Source organism: Patella vulgata, chromosome 6 (assembly GCF_932274485.2).
Source record: "Patella vulgata chromosome 6, xgPatVulg1.2, whole genome shotgun sequence".
In the NCBI taxonomy this organism is placed as follows: Eukaryota; Metazoa; Mollusca; class Gastropoda; family Patellidae; genus Patella; species Patella vulgata.
In genome coordinates, this window is record NC_065884.2 from 19,726,508 (window position 1) to 19,749,686 (window position 23,179).

The following is a 23,179-nucleotide window of genomic DNA, read 5'->3' on the forward strand; positions in this document are numbered from 1 at the left end:
TTACAGTGTTGAAATACCATCACCCTTTGTTATTAGTGAGTTAGTTTACTACCAGTAATATAAATGACATGACCACACTTTGGCTTTAAGCCCAAAAATGCTAGAATAAAGGTTAAATATAGAGTGTAAAACTATACATAATAGTAAGTACTTTTATAAAAAAAATATTTAGATTCAAAAAATATTTTGATACTTTGATTCAAAAAATATTTTGATTCAAAAATTATTCACATGGAATGGATTAAAGCAACAATATTGTTATTAATTCATAAAAACCAACCACTCAAAACTTGAAAAAGAAAATCTGTTAAAAACTATTCTCTAACTTCTACCAAGGTTTTCAGAAAGGAAGGGGGTAATGTGAGGTAACCGACATTAGATAGGATGAAAAAAAAGGATAGCTTATTCAGGTTCCTGTCTTGGCTAATTCCCGAAGCTTTGGTCTTTAACCGGATTATAACTGTCTGAAATTCTACTTTAAAGTCTCTGCGCGTCATCTGCAATTTTCTGAAGATGTCAAATTTTCCCTGTCTTAATCCACACTAAAATGTACCCAAATTAATTATTTTCCAATTCATTTATAGGAAAACAAATATTAATGATATCTAATCTTCTGGCCTGAAAAGAAGCCCATCAAGGGATTTGAACAAAGATTATAGGTCGCCCTGACTTTTGCCCATATCGTCTATAGAATAGGATTTTTAAGTCAACATATGCTTATAAATACTGAACAGAATTGAATCATGTAAACTAAAATTCCTTTTAAAGATTCAACTTTTGCAATATTGTAGTTTGCAAGGGATCCCTCAATACTCCTTGTGATGTTAAAGGCTCAATACCACTCTTGTTGTAACTGAATAATATGTCCCAATCTTTATTCTGATCAACAAATTGTACTATTTTAGAATATTTCAATTAATTGATGATACAAATTTCATCTTAACACACTTTATTTAAAAATTTTGAAAAATTCAACTATTGTGTATTTGGGGGTGTAACACAATGGTGGTAGAACAAACAAGTTAATACACAAAAATCATCTCCATTAATTGTATTCTGAGAACCACACAAAGACATAAGTTATTTACAGCAAAATCACAATCACATCTTATTCGAGCGCTTCAACGACACAGCAAGAAAAACAAAAACTCCTGACTCGAGAGTTATCTTTCCTCAACCTCGATTTCGTATTAATAAGGCCATACCACTTTAATAGGCCAACACATAATAAAATGTATGTGAATACATAACATCCCCGCCGGCAAAAAAAAACAAAATAATTTTGTTTAAAATCCGATGATAAAAGATTTGTGTTGAGACTATTAGTATCTTGAAACATAATCAGGAGTACTATACATAACAAAATTGACAAAAGAAAGACCGATAAATGTAAACAGTTCAAACAAAATACAAAGAGGATAATAAAAGTGGACAATATTGGCAACAATGCCCTGAAAAATATCCTTCATAGCAAGGACATTAAAATATATACATGTATATTCTTTAACACCTGAGTTACATATTGTGTGGGAAAACAACAAGAACATGGACATATGAAGTTAGGTATAATGAGATAAATGGATGAATAAGATAACATGCCATGTAAGACAATAAACATTACTACATGTATTGCAATAATAACATTTACAAAAATTAAATAAAATAGACTGAAAGCATATCCAACTGGGATATAAGTAATACTGTCTTACATGCACAGTATATATATATATATATACGCCTACATGTATAGGTAACTATAGAAAATAATCCTAGGAAGATAGGTTGCTAGACAACATGTGAGCGTATATAAAAAAAAATTAGACATATAAAAATATAACATAACACTGCATAAAAAAGTCGTGCATATGATATACATACAGAAGTAAAACAATATGAGTAAATATACACATGTTTATCACTAAATGAATGGTGGTGGTTTCATTTGAATTGATAATTTGGCACGATGGTCTAACTTAGAGCCGGAGACCCAAAAAGCCTGATCTGCTGGTTCACCACGAATTTGAACAAGATATTCTGGTTTCGCCCCTTTAAGGCGTTGACCTAACACACGTTGGATTTTATGAAAACCACCATCAGAGTCACTATTATGCGAAATACTACTACAGTCCACTGCTGCATCACGAAATCTAATAGGTTTACGTCTGGAACGCACACTTCTACGAACACCACTTTGGGAGGGTTGAATGTCTTTTATTGGAACAGGGATTCGTGATCTACACATAGTGGAACTTGAAGAGTCACGTTGAATATTATGAGAGTCTTTACAAGGTGTAGGTAACCCATCTGTAGTAATGGGCTGACTTAAAGTTTGGTTAGGCTGTAAAATACTCTCACTGGGTAAATCAGAGTCTGACTGCTCTGGTACAGTCTGATTAATGTTTGTGATAACACTCCCAGGAAAATAAGAAGAAGGGTTAGGTGACCTGATATAAGCCAATTTAAGACGATCACAATGGACATTACGAATAAGTTTAGAAGAAGTTGGATCTTTAAGATCGACTATATGGTCACTACAAATAGTATAAATAACATAAGGGCCTGAATATTTATTTTGTAATTTCTGACCAGGACCTTTTGGAGAGACATTTAAATAAACATAATCACCAACAACAATGTTTAAAGGGTTAATTTTAGCATTAACTCTATCACACATTCTAGCATGTGCTTTAATAGCATTATTTTCAACTTGCTGGCGAATGAAGTTGAGTTTCTTAGATTGATTATTTATAAATGTCTTAATATCACTTGGTATAGTTTCTCGAGAACTATCTGAAAAATTAGCTAAAGGAAATTTTGGACGCATGGAATAAATGATTTCAAAAGGTGAAAACCCCAAAGATGAGTTAACACAATTATTCATGGAAAAAACAACTGCAGGTAACATATCAATCCAGGAACAAGGACTTTTTGACACATAAGGAGTTAACCGCTCAGCCAAAGTTCTGTGTAAGCGTTCACAAGCTCCTAAACAGTGATGCATAAAGCTAGGAGTAAATTGTTGAGGTATTGACAAAAGTTTACAAACTTCAGATGTACATTTAGAAATAAATTCTCTACCTTTATCACTTATTAACGTATGGCAAACACCATAGTTAGAAAATAAATTAAAGAGTGCTGAACTAACAGTTATGGAATCAGTATTAGCAATTGGATAACAAACTAAAAACTTACTGAACATATCAACAGCGGTGAATACATAACAATCTCCTTTAGGGGTTTTAGGTAAAGGCCCATAAAGATCTACTTCCCAAACTTCAAATGGAGCATGTGGTGTAGGATATGCAACAATGGCTGTTTTGGTATGTGCTTTAGTTAACTTTCTACTTTGACAAGCATGACAAGACTTTACATAGTCAGAGACAAGGGTGCTCATTTTAGGAAAATAATAAGACTCTTTAATGCGGTCAACAGTATCCTGTATCCCCCCATGACCACCTAAAGGAGAATCATGGTATAAAAGTAAAAGTTCTTGAACTAAGACATAAGGCACAACAAGTTGATAACAATTTAAAGTTTTGGAACGTTTAGATATTGCAGTTCTAGAATGAAATAAAACATTTTCAAAAACCATATAATCTTTGGCTTCAACAATTAATCGTCTAGATTGAGACTGAGAATCAGGCAAAACATTTTTAACAAGATAATTTATAATATGCTTTAAAAATGGATCACTATATTGTAATTCAGCCATAGCAGAAAGACTAAAATTAAAATGTTTCATTAACAATATACTCTCAACTGATATAGAATCAATAGGTGCGGTATCAGTTGAGCTGACAGGTATATAATCACTAAAGTTAATATCACAACAGTCGGTAGTGGACGGCATGAAATGAGTTAGATTATCACTAGTTTCACAAGTGTCTGAAGGAATACATGAATTATGTACTGCAGCACATTGTTCATAATTGGAAGGCACATTATTAACTAAAAATTCATCAATATCACAATCTTCTGTGTCAGCATCATATAATGGGTCTTGATCAGTATAATCCACAAAAACACGATTACATTCAGCATTTGAATCCGCACAAAACAAATTTGGAAAATCTACACCACCGGGCAAAGTTATTTTAGGAACAGCTTCTGGAATATATGGAAAATAAGGGTCATCTTCAGATGGACTGACATGATCGGAATGTTTAACAGTTTTATCGAAACAACGGGACAAAGCATCAGGAACAGTCATCTGTGCTGCTGGTTTATATTTAATATCAAAGTTAAATTGCTGAAGAATGGTTAACCACCGATCATAGATGGCACCACGAAGAGATTTTTGAAATAATGGCTGTAATGCTTGATGATCACATTCTACTGTGAAATGACGACCACGTAAATAGGGAGCACAATCCAAAATGCTTGAGGTCATGCCCAAAAGTTCCAGTTTAGTAGGACCATATGATTGCTGCCATTTCGAAAGGCTTTTCGAGCCAAATTTAATAACTCGTGTTCGTTGTTTGTCATCTAACTTGTCCTTAAAGTCTGACTCTGGATGGATTTGATATAGCATATAACCGATACCAAGACTGGAAGTGTCGACACTTAAATAAAATGGTAGGTCATAGCGAGGAAAAGCTAATACTTTGGAATTTAACAATGTCTCTTTTAATTTATCAATCGCTGATTGATGCGATTCGTCCCAATTATAAGACACATTTTTCTTTAATAAACTGTGCAAAGGAGTAGCAAGAGCACTATAATTGGGAATGAATTTCCTAAACCAATTTAACATTCCGAGAAATCTGCGCAACTCTTTGGGAGTTTTAGGAGTAGGATAATCTTGAATAATCTTCACATGATCGTTGGGTGGGCTTATGCCGGCAGCAGATATTTCATGTCCCAAATATTTACACTTTTGTTGAGCAAAAGCACATTTTTTCGGGTTAAGTCTTAAGCCAGCTGTACGTAATCGATCAAAAACAGCTTTTATATCCTTGATATGTTGATCGAATGTTGAGCTATAAATAAGGATATCATCAAGGTAGCATAACACAGAATTAAATGTCAAACCGTGTAAAATTTTGTCCATCATAAGCTGAAAAGAATTTGGTGAGGTTTTGAGGCCCATAGGAAGACGTAAAAATTTATACGTTCCAAAGCAAGTTGAAAATGCTGTATAATTAGTGGACTCTTCAGACAATGGCATTTGAAAAAATCCACTACTTAGGTCAATAGATGTTATATAATTAGGTGTTGTAGTAGTAAATGATTCTGTTAGCTCTTGCAAATCTGGGATAGTATAGTTGAAATCTTGTGTCTGAGAGTTGAGGTAACGAAAGTCAACACAAAAACGATATTGTGATAAACTAGCTTCTTTTGAACCAATAGGGTATTCAGATTTATCAACATTTCGCTTCGAAACCAATACTATAGGACTGGTTATAGGTAGATGATCGGTATTACTAACTTGACATATAATACCCTGCTTGACAAGCTCAGCTAATTGATGGCGTAATACTTCCTTCTTATCAGGTGGTAAGCGATAAGGTCGCTGATGTTTTGGTTTTGCATCAGGGTTCAAATGGATCTGATGTTCAACAATTGAGGTAAGTCCTAAATCAGAATTTTCTGAAGTAATGAAAATATCTTGATATGAGTACAAACAATCCATCAAGACAGGTAATTCAGCAGGGCTGACTGTGGTATTGGAAAAGTTGAGACTGTCAAAAAAATTGGGATGTGAATCATTAATATTATTAACAAAAGGTGGTGTGTTATTTGTTGATTCATGAACATGAGGTGAAGCAGTATCAGTACTAGAAAGAATAGGTGTGACTTTGGAGGAGTCATCGAATATGTTAAAGTCAGCTAATGCACATCCTTTAAAAAGGGTTATGGGGTGACTGGTTAAGTTGAGTACTTTGAGAGGAACTGTTCGATTTGACGACACTAGGCACACACTTCGAGATCCTAAAACATTCTTTCGGGACAATTGCTGATGAGGAGTACACATGCCTTGAATACCATACGACAAATGTTGTGGCACTTTGCCCCAAATAACAGTTTCTGTATTGCTTGGTAAAACAAGAGTTTTGGCACATTTCACTTTATATGAGTTGGATTGACTGGAAAGAGCACCAAAATCTAATTTAATTCTAGCCGAAACCATAAATGTAGTACCTAATATGATTGGTTGTGACAAAGTTTCTAACACATAAAATAAAATGTTTCTGTGAAAACCACAGTTTGATGAAAATGTTAAATAAGTACTTCCAAGTACTTTTACCTGTTGATCATTGGCTAATGTAAGTTGATGAGTATCGGTTGTAGTAAGTGTAGATTTACTGGTAACTGGTAACTTGGTGAATAGATGAGAAGAAATAATATTGACAGAACAGCCCGAGTCCAACAATCCAGCTATGGTCACTGGGAGGCCTAGAGTTTTAAATTTCAGTGGTAGATATTTAAAATGGTTTACTTGGGGAGCACTGGAGCTTGAAGCTGTAGATTGGCAGAGCTCAAGGGGTTGTGCTCTAGAGCCCTTGAGCGGAACAAGTTTCCCGGCTGCTTTTGAAGTTTACAACAATTAGCGGAATGACCGAATTGTTGACACGTAGAACAGCGAAGATCCGGGCGGATTGATCCATTATGTGTCCAGTTACAGTTGTGGGCAAAATGGCCAACACCATGACAAGTATAACAAACTTTAGATGATGGTGGGTAAGTATTGGTTGGTTGCTGTACATTGGTATAATGCGTTGGGTGTTGGATTTGGTGAAGGCCTTGAAATGGCTGAGAACGTTGTATGAGATTTGTCAAATCATTAATTTGTTGTTGTAAAAACTGATAACTGTTACCGGTACTGGTGGGAGGTGGCTGAGAAAAATCAGGAATTGGTATGTGAGGCGGTATGACGTTTGGTTGAATATGGCCTGGTGGCAGCTGAGAATTGGCAAAACTGTCCCGGTAGCCATAGGCTTCACCCATCTTAGCAGCATTGTAGGCATGTTCAAGTGTTGTAGGTGTTCCGGCTCTTACAAAAAAAGCTAATTTAGGAGGTAAGCCCGATATAAACTTTGACATAAGTTCTTGATCATTCTTGTGTAAATTGGCTGACTTCTCAATCAAAAAACTTTGGTATTGATCTATTGACTGGTTGGCTAGTAAATAAAAAGGCTGGTGGAAAACTATGGAATCGGCAAAATTGACCTGGGCTGTATATTTGGAAGTAAACACCTTCTCAAAGGACTGCCAAGAAAGTTTAAAAGCAGGAGGTAAATGTAAATACCAAATACGGGCTGGACCTCTCAGCTGTAAATGGAAAGCAGCAAGTTTCTGTCGATCTGTGAGTCCTTGAAGTAAACAAAACGAGTCAAACTCTTCTAAAAAATATGTTGGGTTTTCTTCACCGGAAAAGGTTGAAACCATACTGATGTCATGAAGTTTTGTTGGTAAGCTAGAGGGAATTGGTACTTGGTTATCAATGTGTTGAGTTGAGCGAACAGGAGTCAGTAATGGTGGCCCAGTTGTCAGCGGAGATGGTACTGGTGAAGTTGGATACATGGCAGGTGTCTGTTCAAAATCATTAATATACGAATAGTGGTACATCGATGTGGTCGACATATTTACACAGGTAGGGAATCAAGCAAACGATAGGCAGGTACTCAACAATGTTATAAACAGGATGACTTGATTGTTGGCCTTCAAAGGTAGGAAATGGCAACACCAAAAAACACGTGGTTTCATTGAGAAATTTATCATTCAACAGCAGTCAGCAACAAGTTTTAGCATCTCCACCATATTGTGTATTTGGGGGTGTAACACAATGGTGGTAGAACAAACAAGTTAATACACAAAAATCATCTCCATTAATTGTATTCTGAGAACCACACAAAGACATAAGTTATTTACAGCAAAATCACAATCACATCTTATTCGAGCGCTTCAACGACACAGCAAGAAAAACAAAAACTCCTGACTCGAGAGTTATCTTTCCTCAACCTCGATTTCGTATTAATAAGGCCATACCACTTTAATAGGCCAACACATAATAAAATGTATGTGAATACATAACACAACATAATGGTTTGAAACGTCTAACGTAAACCTTTTCAAATGAAACTTCGATTTAAAAATATTTTCGAACCCTCTGGACAAGTAAAATAGGATGTAATGGATAATTTACACAACAGGTAGGACACTTAAACATCTAGTACTTAGATAGATATATTATTTATTTTCTGGAGCTTTCAAGCCAGCAAGAGTGTTATTGTCCCTTTAAGTGACTTTAATAAGGAAACCTTTGGAAAAAGCCAAAATTATGACTACGTAAAAATACTCGGTAGACTAAGAGTAAAACTATAACTGCCCATCCATTGTTTTTATTTCATATCTCAGTTATTCCAAAATATGTTTCGATTATATTTGATACAACATAAGTTAGTGAATATCACAAACAGGATGATGTCTTCTCCAAATCACCGAATAGTAAAGAGTTGTCTCCTTCTGGATGCGCCAGGGGAGGTAATAAGATAGTGCTTCCTGTAAAAAAATATGGCATTGGTTTTCAGAAAGGTTGTTAATATTTTCGTTGCAGCTCCTTCAAAGCCTGTCTGCCACCGTTATTTGTCAACCAGGTTAGTAAACAGTGTAACTTTTGACAAGGTGTTAAAATTTCCGAAATAAAAGTGCCCCAAACGCTATAGCATTTGATACTGACATTATGGTAACTGAACTACGAATACGATCCAGAACGTAACTAAAAACGTTGAGATATACTCATACTCATACTGATGTGCTTGTTTTTAGCTACGATTGGGTGCCTTTAGTTCCAAGTGGCAAACTCAGTTTCTTTATTAATGCATGTAACATCTTAAAAATAAGATACTTTTATACTATTATGACTAATTAAACTTACAGAGGCCAATGTGAATGTACGTAGTGGCACAACTATCGCCTAAACTCCACATATTATTATTTGCGTTTAAATTAATGAAGCGTTATTTTTTTCCGACATACACCGTCATCCACCGTCATCCATGTCCCGTTTAAAAATGCTGTTCACTTCGATTTTAAATACAATGATTTATACCCGTTTCAGGTAAGATTATATGCTTAATTGTACTGTAGTTGGATGTGGCAGAAATATTATAAATAAGATTAGAATAATCAATCGTCATTTTGATGAAAAATATTGTCAGTTTTGCATACTGATGCCCGATGTGATTTGCGTTGGGCTTTGCTACGTCTAACTATATAGTACCATTTCTTATCTCGAAACACGGAGGGTTGAGAGATGAGGTTTCTTATCTATCCTACTCCTAGTGTAGTGCACCTATCATAGTATAAATACTATAGGCCTTAGCTACAAGAACGTACAATGTAGCTAAAAACAATGAGATATACTGGTGTGCTTGTTTTTAGCTATGATTGGGTGCCTTTGGTTAAACTTAGTTTCGTTATTAATCCATGTAGCATTTTAGAAATAAGTTAATTTTATACTGTTGTAGGACTTAATAAACATACGCTACCCAAACTAGTGACACAACTATCGTCAATAAAGTGAATCAGGCGTTTGTTTTATAAAAATTGATACAGACATTCATAATTACATTGCATTAGTCCTGCGCAACTTGTATCAGGTTGGTACTTTGATTGGCTGTTGTACACAACATAAATATTAGCGTCTCCTTCATGACGATAAGATGTCAAATTTAAATTGCTGGCAAAAGCCAGTTATTATCGCTTCGATAAGGTGGTATGTACCGTGTCAGGTATGACTATATGCTTAATTGTAGTTGCATGTGGCAGCAATGTAATAACAATAATCAATCATTGTTTTGAAGAAAAAAATTGACAGTTTTGCTCAATTAAGTACTCTGTGAATCACATCTGCACCTGACAGAAAGAACTATAGTACCATCTCTAATCTTGAGACACACATGGTTGTGAGATGAAATTTTCTTATCTAATCATTATCTTACAGTAGGATGACCAGTTCCATAAACAAAATGGCACCATCATTGTATATTGCAAAAGGTTTGAATAAGTAGATTAGGAAAATAGACTACTACTACAGGCAAAAGATTAAAAAAATATCATAGCCTACACTTATATTCCTTTTGTACTTTATTTACAGACTTGCAAAGGTTGGTCTTCTAGAAACTCCTAAAGATCATGGAAAATCCTACGAAACTGGTCAGGTATGTTTATAATTAAGGTCTATAGCCTATGGTACCGGTAGAAGGCCTAGGCCTACTTGATGTTAATTTTTTTTTTTTTATTAAATATCTAAATATTTGAAGAGTTAGTATTTATGTGTGTCCTATAATATGACAAATAATAATGATGAAATATTTTTAAAGAATTGGATAACATTTCTGTGATTTGGACCAATCCAAATAGCTTCCCTTCAATAGATACCATGTCATCATTCCGTGCCTTGGATTGCATGCATTTACTGAATGCAATATACAATAATCTTATTTTAAATTTTTGAAAATTTTACAATGTTAGTGAAAGGATTGGACTTGAGACGTCCCTCAAGACAATCAAATTCAGTTTTTCAAACAGGATTTAAATCCCTACAGTATCTACCAATAAATACTGCAAATGTAATAAGTTACATGATAATTTATTTAATCTTTGTAGCTTTTTCTTCATAAAGTTTTCGGGTATAGAGGTATTGTCCTGTTTCCATGGTTAGCAAGGGTTTATGACAGAGACACAGCTACAAAAACAGAAGAAAAGTAAGAACAAATAAATCTTCTCTATTTTTAAACTGGTTATAAAAAACAATTGTTTACTTTAGAAGAAGAGATGAACTGATTATGAAATTTAATTTGTTTATTTGTAGAAGTGTGGATGAACAGACAACATCAATTGGTAAAGAGGTGAAGGGTAAAAATCATCTACATTATCAAGTCCTCATTGATTCTAGAGACAGTCCACATATTGTAAGATTTTTATTCATAATGTTCTTATATTCTGTATCATGTTGACCAATAGATATTACTTGACCAATAGATATTACTTGACCAATAGATATTACTTGACCAATAGATATAACTTTTATGAAGATTGTGAGTTTTAAATGTAGTAACTAACTATATGATATGAATATAAGGTGTTTGCTCATTAATAAAGTTTTGTAACCCTAATTAATACTTTTATTACAGAGAACACAAACTGAAGCTGTAACATTTTTAAGCAATCCAGACGATACCCGAACTTTATATACTATACCAGGTAAGTGAATTAGCTATTGTGTTATACATTGCAATGGAAGCTAATTTAGAACACTTACAATACCTTACTGTCTTCTACTGTGCCCTGTTGCCTGAAGAATTGGCCTATTGTAAGACATGTAAATAGAACCTCACTCTGGTGGTACTGTTCGTATCTAGTTATATTCCACTCAGTCCTGACTCCTGATACATAATTTTAGTGATACAGGCTTGTGGAATATAACATTTATTTGAAATTATATTTTCTTATCACAAATTATTAACAAATGTGTTTTTATTTAAGGTTTAGATCATGTTGCTCACGAAGATATCTTACCCTACATGAGTGTTGAAAGATCACCCATAGAACATGATCTTTTTGATCAATTTTTAGTGCATGATCCCGAAAGCAGTACAGCGTGTAAGTAACGTTACATCTGAGTTTGAATTTTTTACCTTTCAACAATTCATGTGTGATCGAAAACTGTTAAAATGGTAATAAATTATGACATACTGTTACTTGTTGAAAACAGCTACTAAATTTTCTTGGTGACGTTTTGAGGGTTATTCTCTCAACGTTATCAAGGCAATGTGATAGAACAACCTTCAAAGCGTCGTACAAATTAATTAGTAGTTGTTTTACATTAGTGTTATAGTTTATTGCTCTTTCCAGTTACTAAATCCCTCTAAAAGATTATAAGAATGATATAAAAGGTCTTGATTAATTGCCATTGGATTTGTCCATTTTGTTTGATCGCTCACGATTTTTCTTTTGACTATGTGTTGTTACACACTAAAATGTGTTGTTAGTCTGCTTTTAAAACTTGAGAAATATCTAATATCTTGTCCATGGAGATTAAGATTTATCCATCATTAATAGCAACAAATAGATGCCTTTCGGACAATCATTGAACTTTTGTAACACAATAACTCAGCTTCTAATTGAGGTAGAATGTTCCAACTTGATGTAGGGGTTTGTTAGGTGAATGTCTTGACTTGGTTTATTGATGAGAATTGTCTGCTTTGGCTAAGCAAACTCGAAGTTCATTGAAGATCATTATCTGCTGTGGTTAAAACTGAGTAGCAATTTGATTGCTCAATACTTTACAAAAAGATAAATGTGCAAGTAATTAACGAGGGTCATCTATTTATTGTGGGATTCAGACATCAGTATCGCAGTTGACTTACAAAGATTTCCATTTATTGTTTGTTGCAGCACCATCTTTTATGACAAGCAAAACATTAAGAGTTTGGCAAGATAAAATTCAACCTTGGTTACAATTATCAGATGTTCATCGAGAAACAACAGAAAACATACGAGTAACAGTCATACCTTTCTTCATGGGATGTAGGGTAAGTAATATACAAGTAACAGTCATACCTTTCTTCATGGGATGTAGGGTAAGTAATATACAAGTTACAGTCATACCTTTCTTCATAGGATGTAAGGTAAGTAATATACAAGTTACAGTCATACCTTTCTTCATGGGATGTAGGGTAAGTAATATACAAGTTACAGTCATACCATTCTTCATGAGATGTAGGTTAAGTAATATAAGAAAGTGTTGTTGTTCAGACTTCTGAAAACTTCAACATGTATTAAGAGTACATTGGACTCGACAAAAAAAAAGAAATGCTCTCTATCATCATGGGGAACAATGTTAGAAATCTATAAATTCTCACTGCTCAAGAAAACCTCACATACAATTACAGTCCAGGGTATTTAAACACTTTCAAATCCTTCCAACCAAAGCAGATTTATACCCTTTTCCACCAAAAAAAAGAAAGACCCAACCTTTCAAAAAGGATTTAGTTACAATATCACTTTACACAGAAAGACAAATTCTACTTTTCTTTTTTTTTTTCAGGAAACAAAGATCTACTGGGTAAGTAAATTTAGCTCTTAAACATATGAAACTTGACAAAAATATGTACAACTCCCTGCTTTAATAACTAGAATTCTACGTGATAACTTTCTTCTTCTGCAAAAAACAGTTGTTAAGAATTTGTGGTAATAAATACTGGAAATGATTATGGGATCATTTTTCTGGCATGGTTCTGTTTATCTGTTCAACATCTTTTGAGAACTCGACAGTTTAGAGCTTTTGGTGTAAGTTTTTTTAAACTTGCTGATAAGCAAGAATTCTGTTGAAATTTATAGTCATAAGCTAATTGGGATGTTGTTGCTGTCACAGTAACCATGTAACGGTTCTATAGGTCAACAGGTTTTTCCATTATATTTTTTTACTGAATGGAATTGTTTGTCTTATAATCTGATGGGTGTATAATTGTGTTGTTTAAGAGTCTATGTTTTATACTTACAGTGGAGATATTGTGTAAGGTTAGAGAATATTGGAGAGGAAACAGTCCAGTTACGTGAAAGACATTGGAGAATATTTTCATTATCTGGTACATTAGAAACAGTGAGAGCAAGAGGAGTTGGCGGACATGTAAGATATATTTTTATATTCATTTGTCTATGGTGCTTTATTGCAGATATTCTGTTTGCAATCAGTCTGCTATCAGTCAGTATGTTCCATCCAAGACCTTGTAGCTTTCCTCTGGATTCCCAGTTTTTTCCCAAAGACCTTGTAGCTTTCCTCTAGCTTTGCTGTTTTTTTCTTCCCATTGTTAAATACTTCTGCATTCTATCAAAGGTACAAAAAAATGATTTACCATATTTTTGTTTTGAAATGATCTAGTTACGCTGAGCTTATATAAAACTACCTTACTCTTGAATTTATAAATTCATTCAAGCTTTTTAGATTTTAATTTTCAGCTGTATTCTTCAGACATAACTTTCTTTTTCAGGAGCCTATTTTATCAGCTGAACAGCCTGCATTTCAATACAGTAGTCACATTGCTTTACAGGCTCCAAGTGGTCATATGTGGTATGTAATCTAGCTGCAAAATATTTTTTTTACTGTTATTTCATGATCCAGAAAATTATGTTTGATCTTTGAAAATATCTATACTTTGAATCTAATGTAGTTTGAATATATTGTTTCGGTGGCATTTAGTAATTAAAATGTAACTACACAATACAGTTACTGTATTCCATAGAATTGTGTTTTGTGTACAGTTTCGATATATCAAAAATAAGTAATTCAGGATCAATTAGCTGCTATTAATTTTAGTCTATAATTGAACACTATTTTTGCAGGGGAACTTTTAAAATGGAGAGGAGAGATGGTACATCATTTGACTGTAAAATTCCACCATTTTCTTTGGAAAGTAAATCAGAAGAAATAAATAATCCAAATGATTTTCTCGGAAGTTAGATTATTTCTGTTATAATTCGCTGGTATTTGTGATATTGTTGGAGATTGTTAATCACCATATGATTCGACATTGCTTATTTATTTATGTCTGGTTACTTAATACATTATAATATCTGATATTATCTAACTTTATAGAGCTCATAAAAACAAACAACTGTTTATTACTAGCTAAATAGATAAAAGTATTGATTGATTCATCATCAACTGCTGATTTTCAAGGATGAAGTAAAAACCAGAATAACATCTTATGATGTGATCGCATTATATGAAACATCCTATATCTCAGATTTAGCTGCATGGCATAAGATATCTTTAACAAAATGATAATATTAAATTTTGGCAAATCATACAACTAAATCCCAATTTATTTTTTTTAAATGCCTAAATTGACTGAATTTAAAGGAAAACCAACTGAAATAATGAGAAACAAACTTAATTCATTATTTGTTTGTAAATATATATATATATATATATATATATTACTATTTTGTGAGATTTTTCGGCTTCAAATTTAAGAAAGGTCTTTGTTTGTTAATTATTGCTAATACATGTACATGTTTTATAAAGCTATTTTCTATTGGTTTAATAGTATTACAATATATCCATTTATAAAGCTTTAAATCCACAAAACATGTTCATAGCCCATAAAACAAAAGTGTCTAATAGTATACTGGAAACAGATAAGTTGTCATGTCCGTGTTAAATTGATTGGGTGTTGGACATCTGTGGAGTTTTGAACTAGTTTATTCCACTCTGTAGATCAAGTAATATGGAAAAGAGCCATCACCAATAAATGACTTTAACCTCCACTGAGGAACACAAATTTTTTTCTGATTGATAGTATCTGCCTAAATGGAACATAAAATTTCAAGATATAGCATTTCCATTTAGACACTTAAAGGCAAGAGACAATATTTTGGACTTAATTCTTTCAAAAACAGGTCACAAGTGTAGGGTTGGCATGCTTGTTCCTTGGACAATTGCGCAATGTTTTATGGACTTTGATTTTTGACATGATGGAACAATACCAAGATGGCTGTGATAACGTCATGCTCAGCTCCAGCTCCATAGTAAGGTGGTACATTGTTTTACACTGCAGTGGTATGGGAGTCAGGGTTTGACCCTAGTCTCATTTGAACAAGAAACTTTTAGTAATTCAGATTGATGATTTATTTACCGACTGTGTCAATTTCTCTATAACTGTTTTTGTTCTGACTTATTATGGAGTGTAAATATTTGTTAATGTGTTCATATATTTAGTATTTTGTAATATTGGAATCTAAAAATGCCTGGAAAAGTAATTGTGTTTAAATAACTCCTGGCATATTTGGATATAAGTATGATAAGTTATACATGTTTATAAATATTATTCTTGTATAAAAATTGTATATAACACTGTTATAAAAATACAATGAAAGCTTTTGAATTTCAGTGAGTAATTTCCCTTGATTTTTTTGTAGAATTTTATGAACTCCCTAGGGAAACTATTAAATTCATTATATATCCTTAATGCATTAACGAGAAGAGTACACTGTTATGAAATTCAAGAATTTCTGTTAATTTCCTTATCCACTTTGTTGCATCTGTTTATTATAACCATGATATGTAGAATTACACATATAATGGATGTTTTATGACCCTTTTGTTGTCATAATGAAAATTATTCTGCCTCTTATGGTAAAATGGGGGGCAGAATTTATTCTGCCACTTATTGTACAAAGATGGGGGTCACAGTGGCTAGGTGGGTAAGACCCTGGCTTGCTAGCCTAGAGGTCGGGTCCCTGCATTGGCCGAGAAAGGATGCAGGACGGAGGGCCTGACAAGGACAGCTGTCTAGTTGTTCGAATGGCGGATGGGACGAAAAAGTGAGGTCCCATGTACACATTGGAATTTGATATAAGAGTAGGCCACAGTGTCCCTGTCCAAGCAAAATTTTCCCCATAGCACACTGTATGACGTATGCCCGTCTTCATTAGCCCAGCAGAACAGTAGGATGTTAAACTTCATTTCATTTCTTATTGTAAAATTTGTTGGTTGCCGGAGAGAGAGAGAAATGGGGTTTAACGTCCACTCGGCACAAACTAAGTCATTTCGGGACTAACATATGGTTCAATTTATCAAAACATGAATTATGATTGTATTTATCCTAGATTGGCCATTACTTGGCGACATACTATAAATTAACCAACTAGCTGGCAATGACTAATACTAAATACTTGGAATAATGGTCATAGTTGATTAATAACTTTACTGTCGAAAACCCAAGCACTGGCCTTCTTTGGGTAAGATGTTTTGCAGTAGAACTCACTGAACTATAGGCTATAGTGTATATACCACATGTAGTAAAACAAATTGAAACGCGTGTGTCACAGCAATGGTAATTGTGTAGTTACTTTTTCTATGCCTGGCAACCTATCTTTTATATGAACTCGCATTGTCACCTTCAGAGCAATCGATATGCCAATTACTGAACCAATTGGCAGGGTGACACCTGACAGTAATTTGATTAATCATCACAATACTTTGATTAAAACTAAGCATGCCATTCAAGTCTGGAATATGATTGACAGAAACTAGGTGGGATAGCGGGGGTAATCAGAAAAATTGTCGACAGCAATTGTGTAAGTGAGTGAAATGCTATGAATCAATCTTTATTGGTCAATCAATTTCCAATAAATGCCATTATGATCTATTAGTTTCTTACTATATACTTGGTAAAAATTGGTAGTTGATTTCAGCACGCAAATTTATCGATTTGCATCGGACTGTACAATTCTTACAATAATAAAAAATAAATCGCAATAATGGGTTTCTTCTGAATACCTAGCAGAAAAAATAACAGTTTGGTGAGAAATGGGCCAGAAGGTGTTCAAATATACCCACCCACACCGCCCCATACGTAATATTGACATTGTTGTAAGTAATTTTTTTTATTTTCATTTACCGGTATGTTTTGTATATAGAAAGAAAAACGATTTTCTTTGTGATTGTGTTTAATGGATAGGACAGAAACCGATCTAGAAAGGGCAGCGAGGCATCATTCGCCGAATTAATCACAACACAACGCCCACCTTTGAAAATAAAGATATTATTATATCAGTTAAAATTGAGAATAGGGTCGGGTTTCTTCTTTTATACACGAGTGTATTTAGTTGATAAAGAGCATTACAATATTTAGAATGTTGGATATATAAATATTAGGAATGAAGAACTCTTCCTCCATAACTGTCGTGTTTGTCAATGAGCACCTACCCTCCCGAAAAATCCCATGCATACACTTCGTTTATCTTCAATACGTTCTTTGGTGTACAAAACAAACCAAGATAACGTATAAATTCCGCAAATGATTGAATTCCCATTTGTTTAGTCGAGATTTGTCATGCATTATAATCATACGCTTCATGTCTCACATTTCACACTTTGATGGACATTAATGATAATGTTAAGAAAAGAGTTCATGATTTATATAGGTTAAATTGCGATTATTGTGTAGTTTATAGAAATGAATACGATATTAAACTGGCGAGATTCCAGTATAAAAATCAAGTTAAGAGTCTAAATCCATTGTTCTGTTATATTTGTCCAAACAAAAAAATATTTAATTGGATAAGGTTCGAAGTTAACTTAGTTTACATATTTGCTTGTTAAAGATGAGAGTATCCTCGTCGAAACGTCGCTTAGTATTAATTAAACTCAGTAATTGTGTATCTATAAAATTGTACCTTGTGTTGATTAATTAATGGTGATTTTAAGGAATATTTTGGAAACTTTGTTCATTGTTAAGCCGTTTTAATTTCGCTAAGGCATTGGGGTACATCAATAATGTTTGGTTGTATAACACAGAGAAATAAATACAATAGTTTCAGATCCTTAGCGATGTAGACTTTCCGAATAAATAAAAAATGGTTTCGGAAGTTTATAATGAATTGCAATATACAAATGAAATTAATTTGAATAGTTCTATACATTTTGTCATATATTCTGTATCATAAAATATTATTTTGTAAAATATTAAAATTAATGTGATAGTAATTGTATCCATGATATTCTTCAGGGGGTCTAAGATAAAGTGAAGTGGTTTGTTTAGTTAGATAAGTAATATTTAAATGTTGTTAAGCGCGTGAAGAGGGGAGGTTAGTGTGGGTCATTCAATCATAATAGTCTCGGTCTATCTTACTTCAAACTTAAGAAAACAATTTAATAATATGTAAGGTTTTGTCTAGTCATGAATACATTTCGACGCTGACTGATAACTTTTACGTTGGTAAAAAAGTAAAATAATTAAAAGCTGGGACACACATCATGTGCGCAGCCTAAGGGTGAAATTGGTCTTCTTTTTTTCTTCTCATTAATATGTATATATTCTGTCGTTGACTTTTAATTTGTGTTAGCAGTGGCTGTGTCAGGATTTTGTAGGGCACGGGGGAGGTGATTTCTGCTCCCCAAGACAAATTTTTTAAAACTATCCCAGATTTCGAGATTGTCCCGAATAAGGAACACAGTCAATGGAAATAATTTTATTTATTGCATCTTGCATCGATACGATTATAAATGGTGTTTTATTGTGCAGTTAACCAGCATCATATACTGATACTGCTCTATCCCTTTTCGCGCGGAAATAAGCTGTGTGTGGATCCTTTTCGAATCAAATAGCCAATGTCTGTGGCGAAGAGGGGGCCACGATGCCTCAGTAAATAAGACGCTGGCTCACTAACCAGGAGGTCTCGAGTTCAATTCCGGTGTTGCCCAAGAAAGTTCTCCAAGATTTCCCAGCATGGTTGCCTTTATCAGTGATGCAGGACGGATGATCTGGCAAGAACAGCGTATAGTCGTTCGGGTGGGACAAAAAAACCGGGGTCCCGTTTACAGGTTGACGTGCACGTAAAAGAACATTGACAGTTGAAATTCGAATAAAGACTAGACGGTAGCGCTGCTGTTCGGCAAAAATTCCCCTTTAGCATACTGCATGATGTACGCCCGTCTTCATGAACCCAGTCGGTGGAGTCGGTGCAGAATAGTAGAATGTTAAACCCCATTTCAGTTCATTGTATTTCTGTGGCGAAAAATGAGCGAACCCTAGAGTGCAAGGGACAAAATATAGTTCTTCGGATGCGACAAAAACCCGAGGTCCTGTGTACAGATTGGCAGGCAGTTAAAGAACCCTTGAAAGTTGGAATTCAAAATAAGATTAAGCCGTAGTGCCGATAGCTATGCAAAATTTCCCTCACAGCATACTGCGTATGCCCGTCTTCATTAACGCAGTCGATGCGGAACAGAACGTTAAACCCGGTTTCATATTATTGTATTGGAGAAAAACGAGCGAACCCTAGATAAGAGTGCATAAAGTTCAGTCTTTTACTTCGAACAATTCTAGAGTACAGAATACGTAAACGATTAATAAAATTTCGCTAATATAATACATTGATCTGTGTAATCCCTTTTTTATATCGTGTCTTGAGATTTCAAAACATTAGACAGCGATAATCATACTAATATACAAAACAATTTACGGGGCAGATTAAAGATGTACGAAAAGACATACACCGTTATATCAATGTTACGGTATACTTTTATGGAATATAATACCTATTGAAAATATACCATAGTAGATCAATTGAACGTATAGCGTATATCACATATACCACAGTAGTGCTGTATATTGCCCACTCGTGCATATCTAATAGTTTTATATATGTGGTAGAAACGACATATCATTCAGTTAGTTACAAGGTGTAACAGACACAGGTAGGCCTTTTAACTTTTTCGATCACCGTGTTTTATTCAATTTCTCATATTGACTTACATTAACGATTACTCAGTTTTATTTATGGTTTTGTAGATCATGTAAGAGAAGGGCTGTTAGAATTAGAAATCAGTTTTGTCGAATCGATATTGGGTTTCATCAAATATGATTAAATATACAGAGTAGTCAAGGTATATGACAACAATATAATCTTATGTTTGTAACCACTATTGCCAGTAGCTCTGTTGACTATTATATCCCTCGCTGTGTATTGTGTTTTCTGAGTAGGAGAATAATTGTCGAATCTGATAATCTAAATTCTATTTCGGGATTTTAATTTTTTTGTCGTATGTGTTTTCTAAGTATCGTGTATCGGAAATACTCGTTGATTAAATGTGCATGGGGAGCATGTGATCGAAGAATGGCATGGTTCTGTTGTGGAAGTTCTGACTGGACATAGCCCAAATGATTTCACATAGTCCAGATGACCTGACTTAGCCCACATGACCTGACGTAGCCCAGATAGCTTGACATAGAAATGACGCCACATAGCCCATAAATATGACCTGCCGTAGCCCAGATAGCTTAATAGTCATGCGGCTTGACATAGCTCAGAAACCTTTGGTGAATCAACAAACCAACAAACTTTTGCTGTACTTTTTAATTTAAACCACTGGGCTGGTTGGTCTAAATGTGCTGTTACCGCATACCCAGAAGCTTCAGCGTCCGTTCAAATATGCTATCTCATGCTTACTCTTTCTAGAACACCAGATACCATTTCTTTTGTATATAGGAAATCTATATGGCTACTAATTTATGTTGAACCGTTGCTTTTAACAATGATCCAATATTGTCATTGTTCAGAAGTTACTCTCTTCCCAAAAATTTCAACTTAGGAATTTCAAGTTCGAATCATTGTCCAGTTCACAAAACATGTGTTTTGTTTGAGGCAGGTTATAATCACCTTTTGCAATATCACCAATTGTTTTGGCAAATTTTACATATAGCTAATAATATATGTTATAGTTTTGTACCGTATGTTCAATGATGTTTAAAGTGTATATAATTATTTAACTGAGAAATGCTATGATATACGTACAATGTAATGTACAAAATGGCCTATTAATAATAGTTTTGTGTTTAGTGATATATATTCATCAAGAACAAGCCTTCATTATCACAGTGTTAGTGCGGTAATGATATATAGCTATTCATACATTATAAGATTATCTCTAATCCCCGAATTATTTATTGGAAATCAAGTGTAGGATTGCCATATTTTGATGTATTATAGCTAATCTTTATCTCCAGTAAGCTACCAATAATTGAAAACAATTTGAAGACTGATTTTTCTCTTTATGCATTATGTGAGCACTTGAGTAATAACAGGGCGGCCATTGTGCATTTTTTACACCACCCAGTGTTATCAGTAAACAGGGGATCTTGATAATATAAGAGATTTACGATGTACATATTGCGTCATTGTAAGATGAAGTTAAATTTAAAGGTGTTTAAGCTATACCCTTATTTATCTTGCTATATCCCTTCTTGGTCCATCTGTCAATTTTTGTGATATACCTGAAGATCTCTTGTTAAAACTGAGTTCAATTGATTTGTATGGAGATCTCTACATCCAAATTTGAAACCAGATAAACCCACATTTACAGTTCAGCTTATAAAGAAGTGTAAATTTGAAAGAAAATTCTCCAGAACTCGGTCCATGCGTGACTTTTCTGCCAGCAAACATTCCCTTTAAGCTCTTATAAAATTTAAAACAGATTGGTTCAAACGGTTATGCATAGAGAAATAAATTAAGCTATATATTTCTTTCTGTATTTACACCCACCAGAAACTAGTCGTTGAACTGTAGCACTCAATACCAATATTCAAGGCAAAAGGGTTGTGTGAAATGAAATTAAGATTGGTTATGGGAGATTCAACTTACTTAAACTTTATCCACAAATTTTATAAAAGTTTATAGATAGTCGTTTCTATCATTTCAATTGGTACTATTTCTGGCATGCCCCAAATGTCATTTAGAGTTGTTGAGATCAGATCGTTTTTCAGCCCAGTCCTGGCACTCGTTCTGAATGTTGCTGTATCAGCATGTTTCTAACCTGGTGCCAATTTCTGGTCATTGATGTACGTCGTAATGCATATTTCTGTGGTTGTAATAAAAGCATGATTGAAAACAGATTCGTGGTGCTGGATTTCAAATAGATTCACGGTGCCGGATCTCAGATAGACCTATGGTGCTGGATCCCTGATAGACTCATGGTGCTGGATCTCAAACAGATTCATGGTGCCGGATCTCAGATAAACTTATGGCTCCGGATCTCAGATGGACCCATGGTGCTGGACTGCTGGATCTCTGATGGACTCATGGTGCTGGGTCTCAAATTCACGGTGCAAGATTCAGATAGATTGGTGTTCTATATCTCAGACAATTTCATGCTTCTGGTCTGGTCTGCGATGTCACCCTGGTGAAAGCAGATTTTAAATAAATGTATTTAGAGTGGGTCGAGATAAGGGAATCCTGGCACACCATTCCGAATGTTTCCGTTTCGAACGGTTTAACGCGATGTCAATGTAACCGTATGCATGCCAGTACCATCTCTAAACGTATAGTTTTGTGACTTTGGTGCTGGGTGTTACATGGTGGGATCGTCTCATTAAAGATTGGAATCCCAATGAAATGCCATCAATATAAGACTGCTCTTCACTGTATTTTAATTGTATTCAAAACTGTAGACGCACGGCGATCATAAAGCCTTTTTTCAATTTTTGGTGGAGCCAGTGTGGCTTTTCGTACCTCGGTGTCTGATTACAGAAAGATCACCAATGGATTTAGAGATTTGAATCTAATAAAAGTAAATTGACGTGCTAGTCTTTCTTTATCTAAACCTCGAGTGAGTAAAGAAAGCTACTTAATTAAATAAGATTAAACCTATAGCATTCTACATTCAATA

At 34.3% G+C, this 23,179-nt stretch overlaps 1 protein-coding gene across 1 annotated transcript; it reads left to right on the forward strand.

Annotated features, from left to right (window-relative positions):
• Positions 1 to 8,465: 8,465 nt before the first annotated feature.
• On the forward strand, positions 8,466 to 17,268 carry LOC126824733 (polymerase delta-interacting protein 2). Its single transcript, XM_050554076.2, has 11 exons — positions 8,466 to 8,597; positions 10,100 to 10,163; positions 10,612 to 10,709; positions 10,817 to 10,916; positions 11,139 to 11,208; positions 11,491 to 11,607; positions 12,403 to 12,539; positions 13,055 to 13,072; positions 13,511 to 13,636; positions 13,998 to 14,077; positions 14,350 to 17,268. The coding sequence occupies exons 1-11, from the start codon at positions 8,515 to 8,517 to the stop codon at positions 14,465 to 14,467; spliced, it is 1,011 nt and encodes a 336-aa protein (XP_050410033.1). The 5' UTR covers positions 8,466 to 8,514; the 3' UTR covers positions 14,468 to 17,268.
• The last annotated feature ends 5,911 nt before the right edge of the window (positions 17,269 to 23,179 follow it).

Excerpts from the sequence above, each read along its gene's own strand:
- LOC126824733 (XM_050554076.2), top strand. The coding sequence starts at position 8,515 with ATGGCATTGGTTTTCAGAAAGGTTGTTAATATTTTCGTTGCAGCTCCT. Across the intron at positions 10,164-10,611 it reads AATCCTACGAAACTGGTCAG|CTTTTTCTTCATAAAGTTTT; the intron begins GTATGTTTATAA and ends TAATCTTTGTAG. Across the intron at positions 14,078-14,349 it reads GCTCCAAGTGGTCATATGTG|GGGAACTTTTAAAATGGAGA; the intron begins GTATGTAATCTA and ends CTATTTTTGCAG.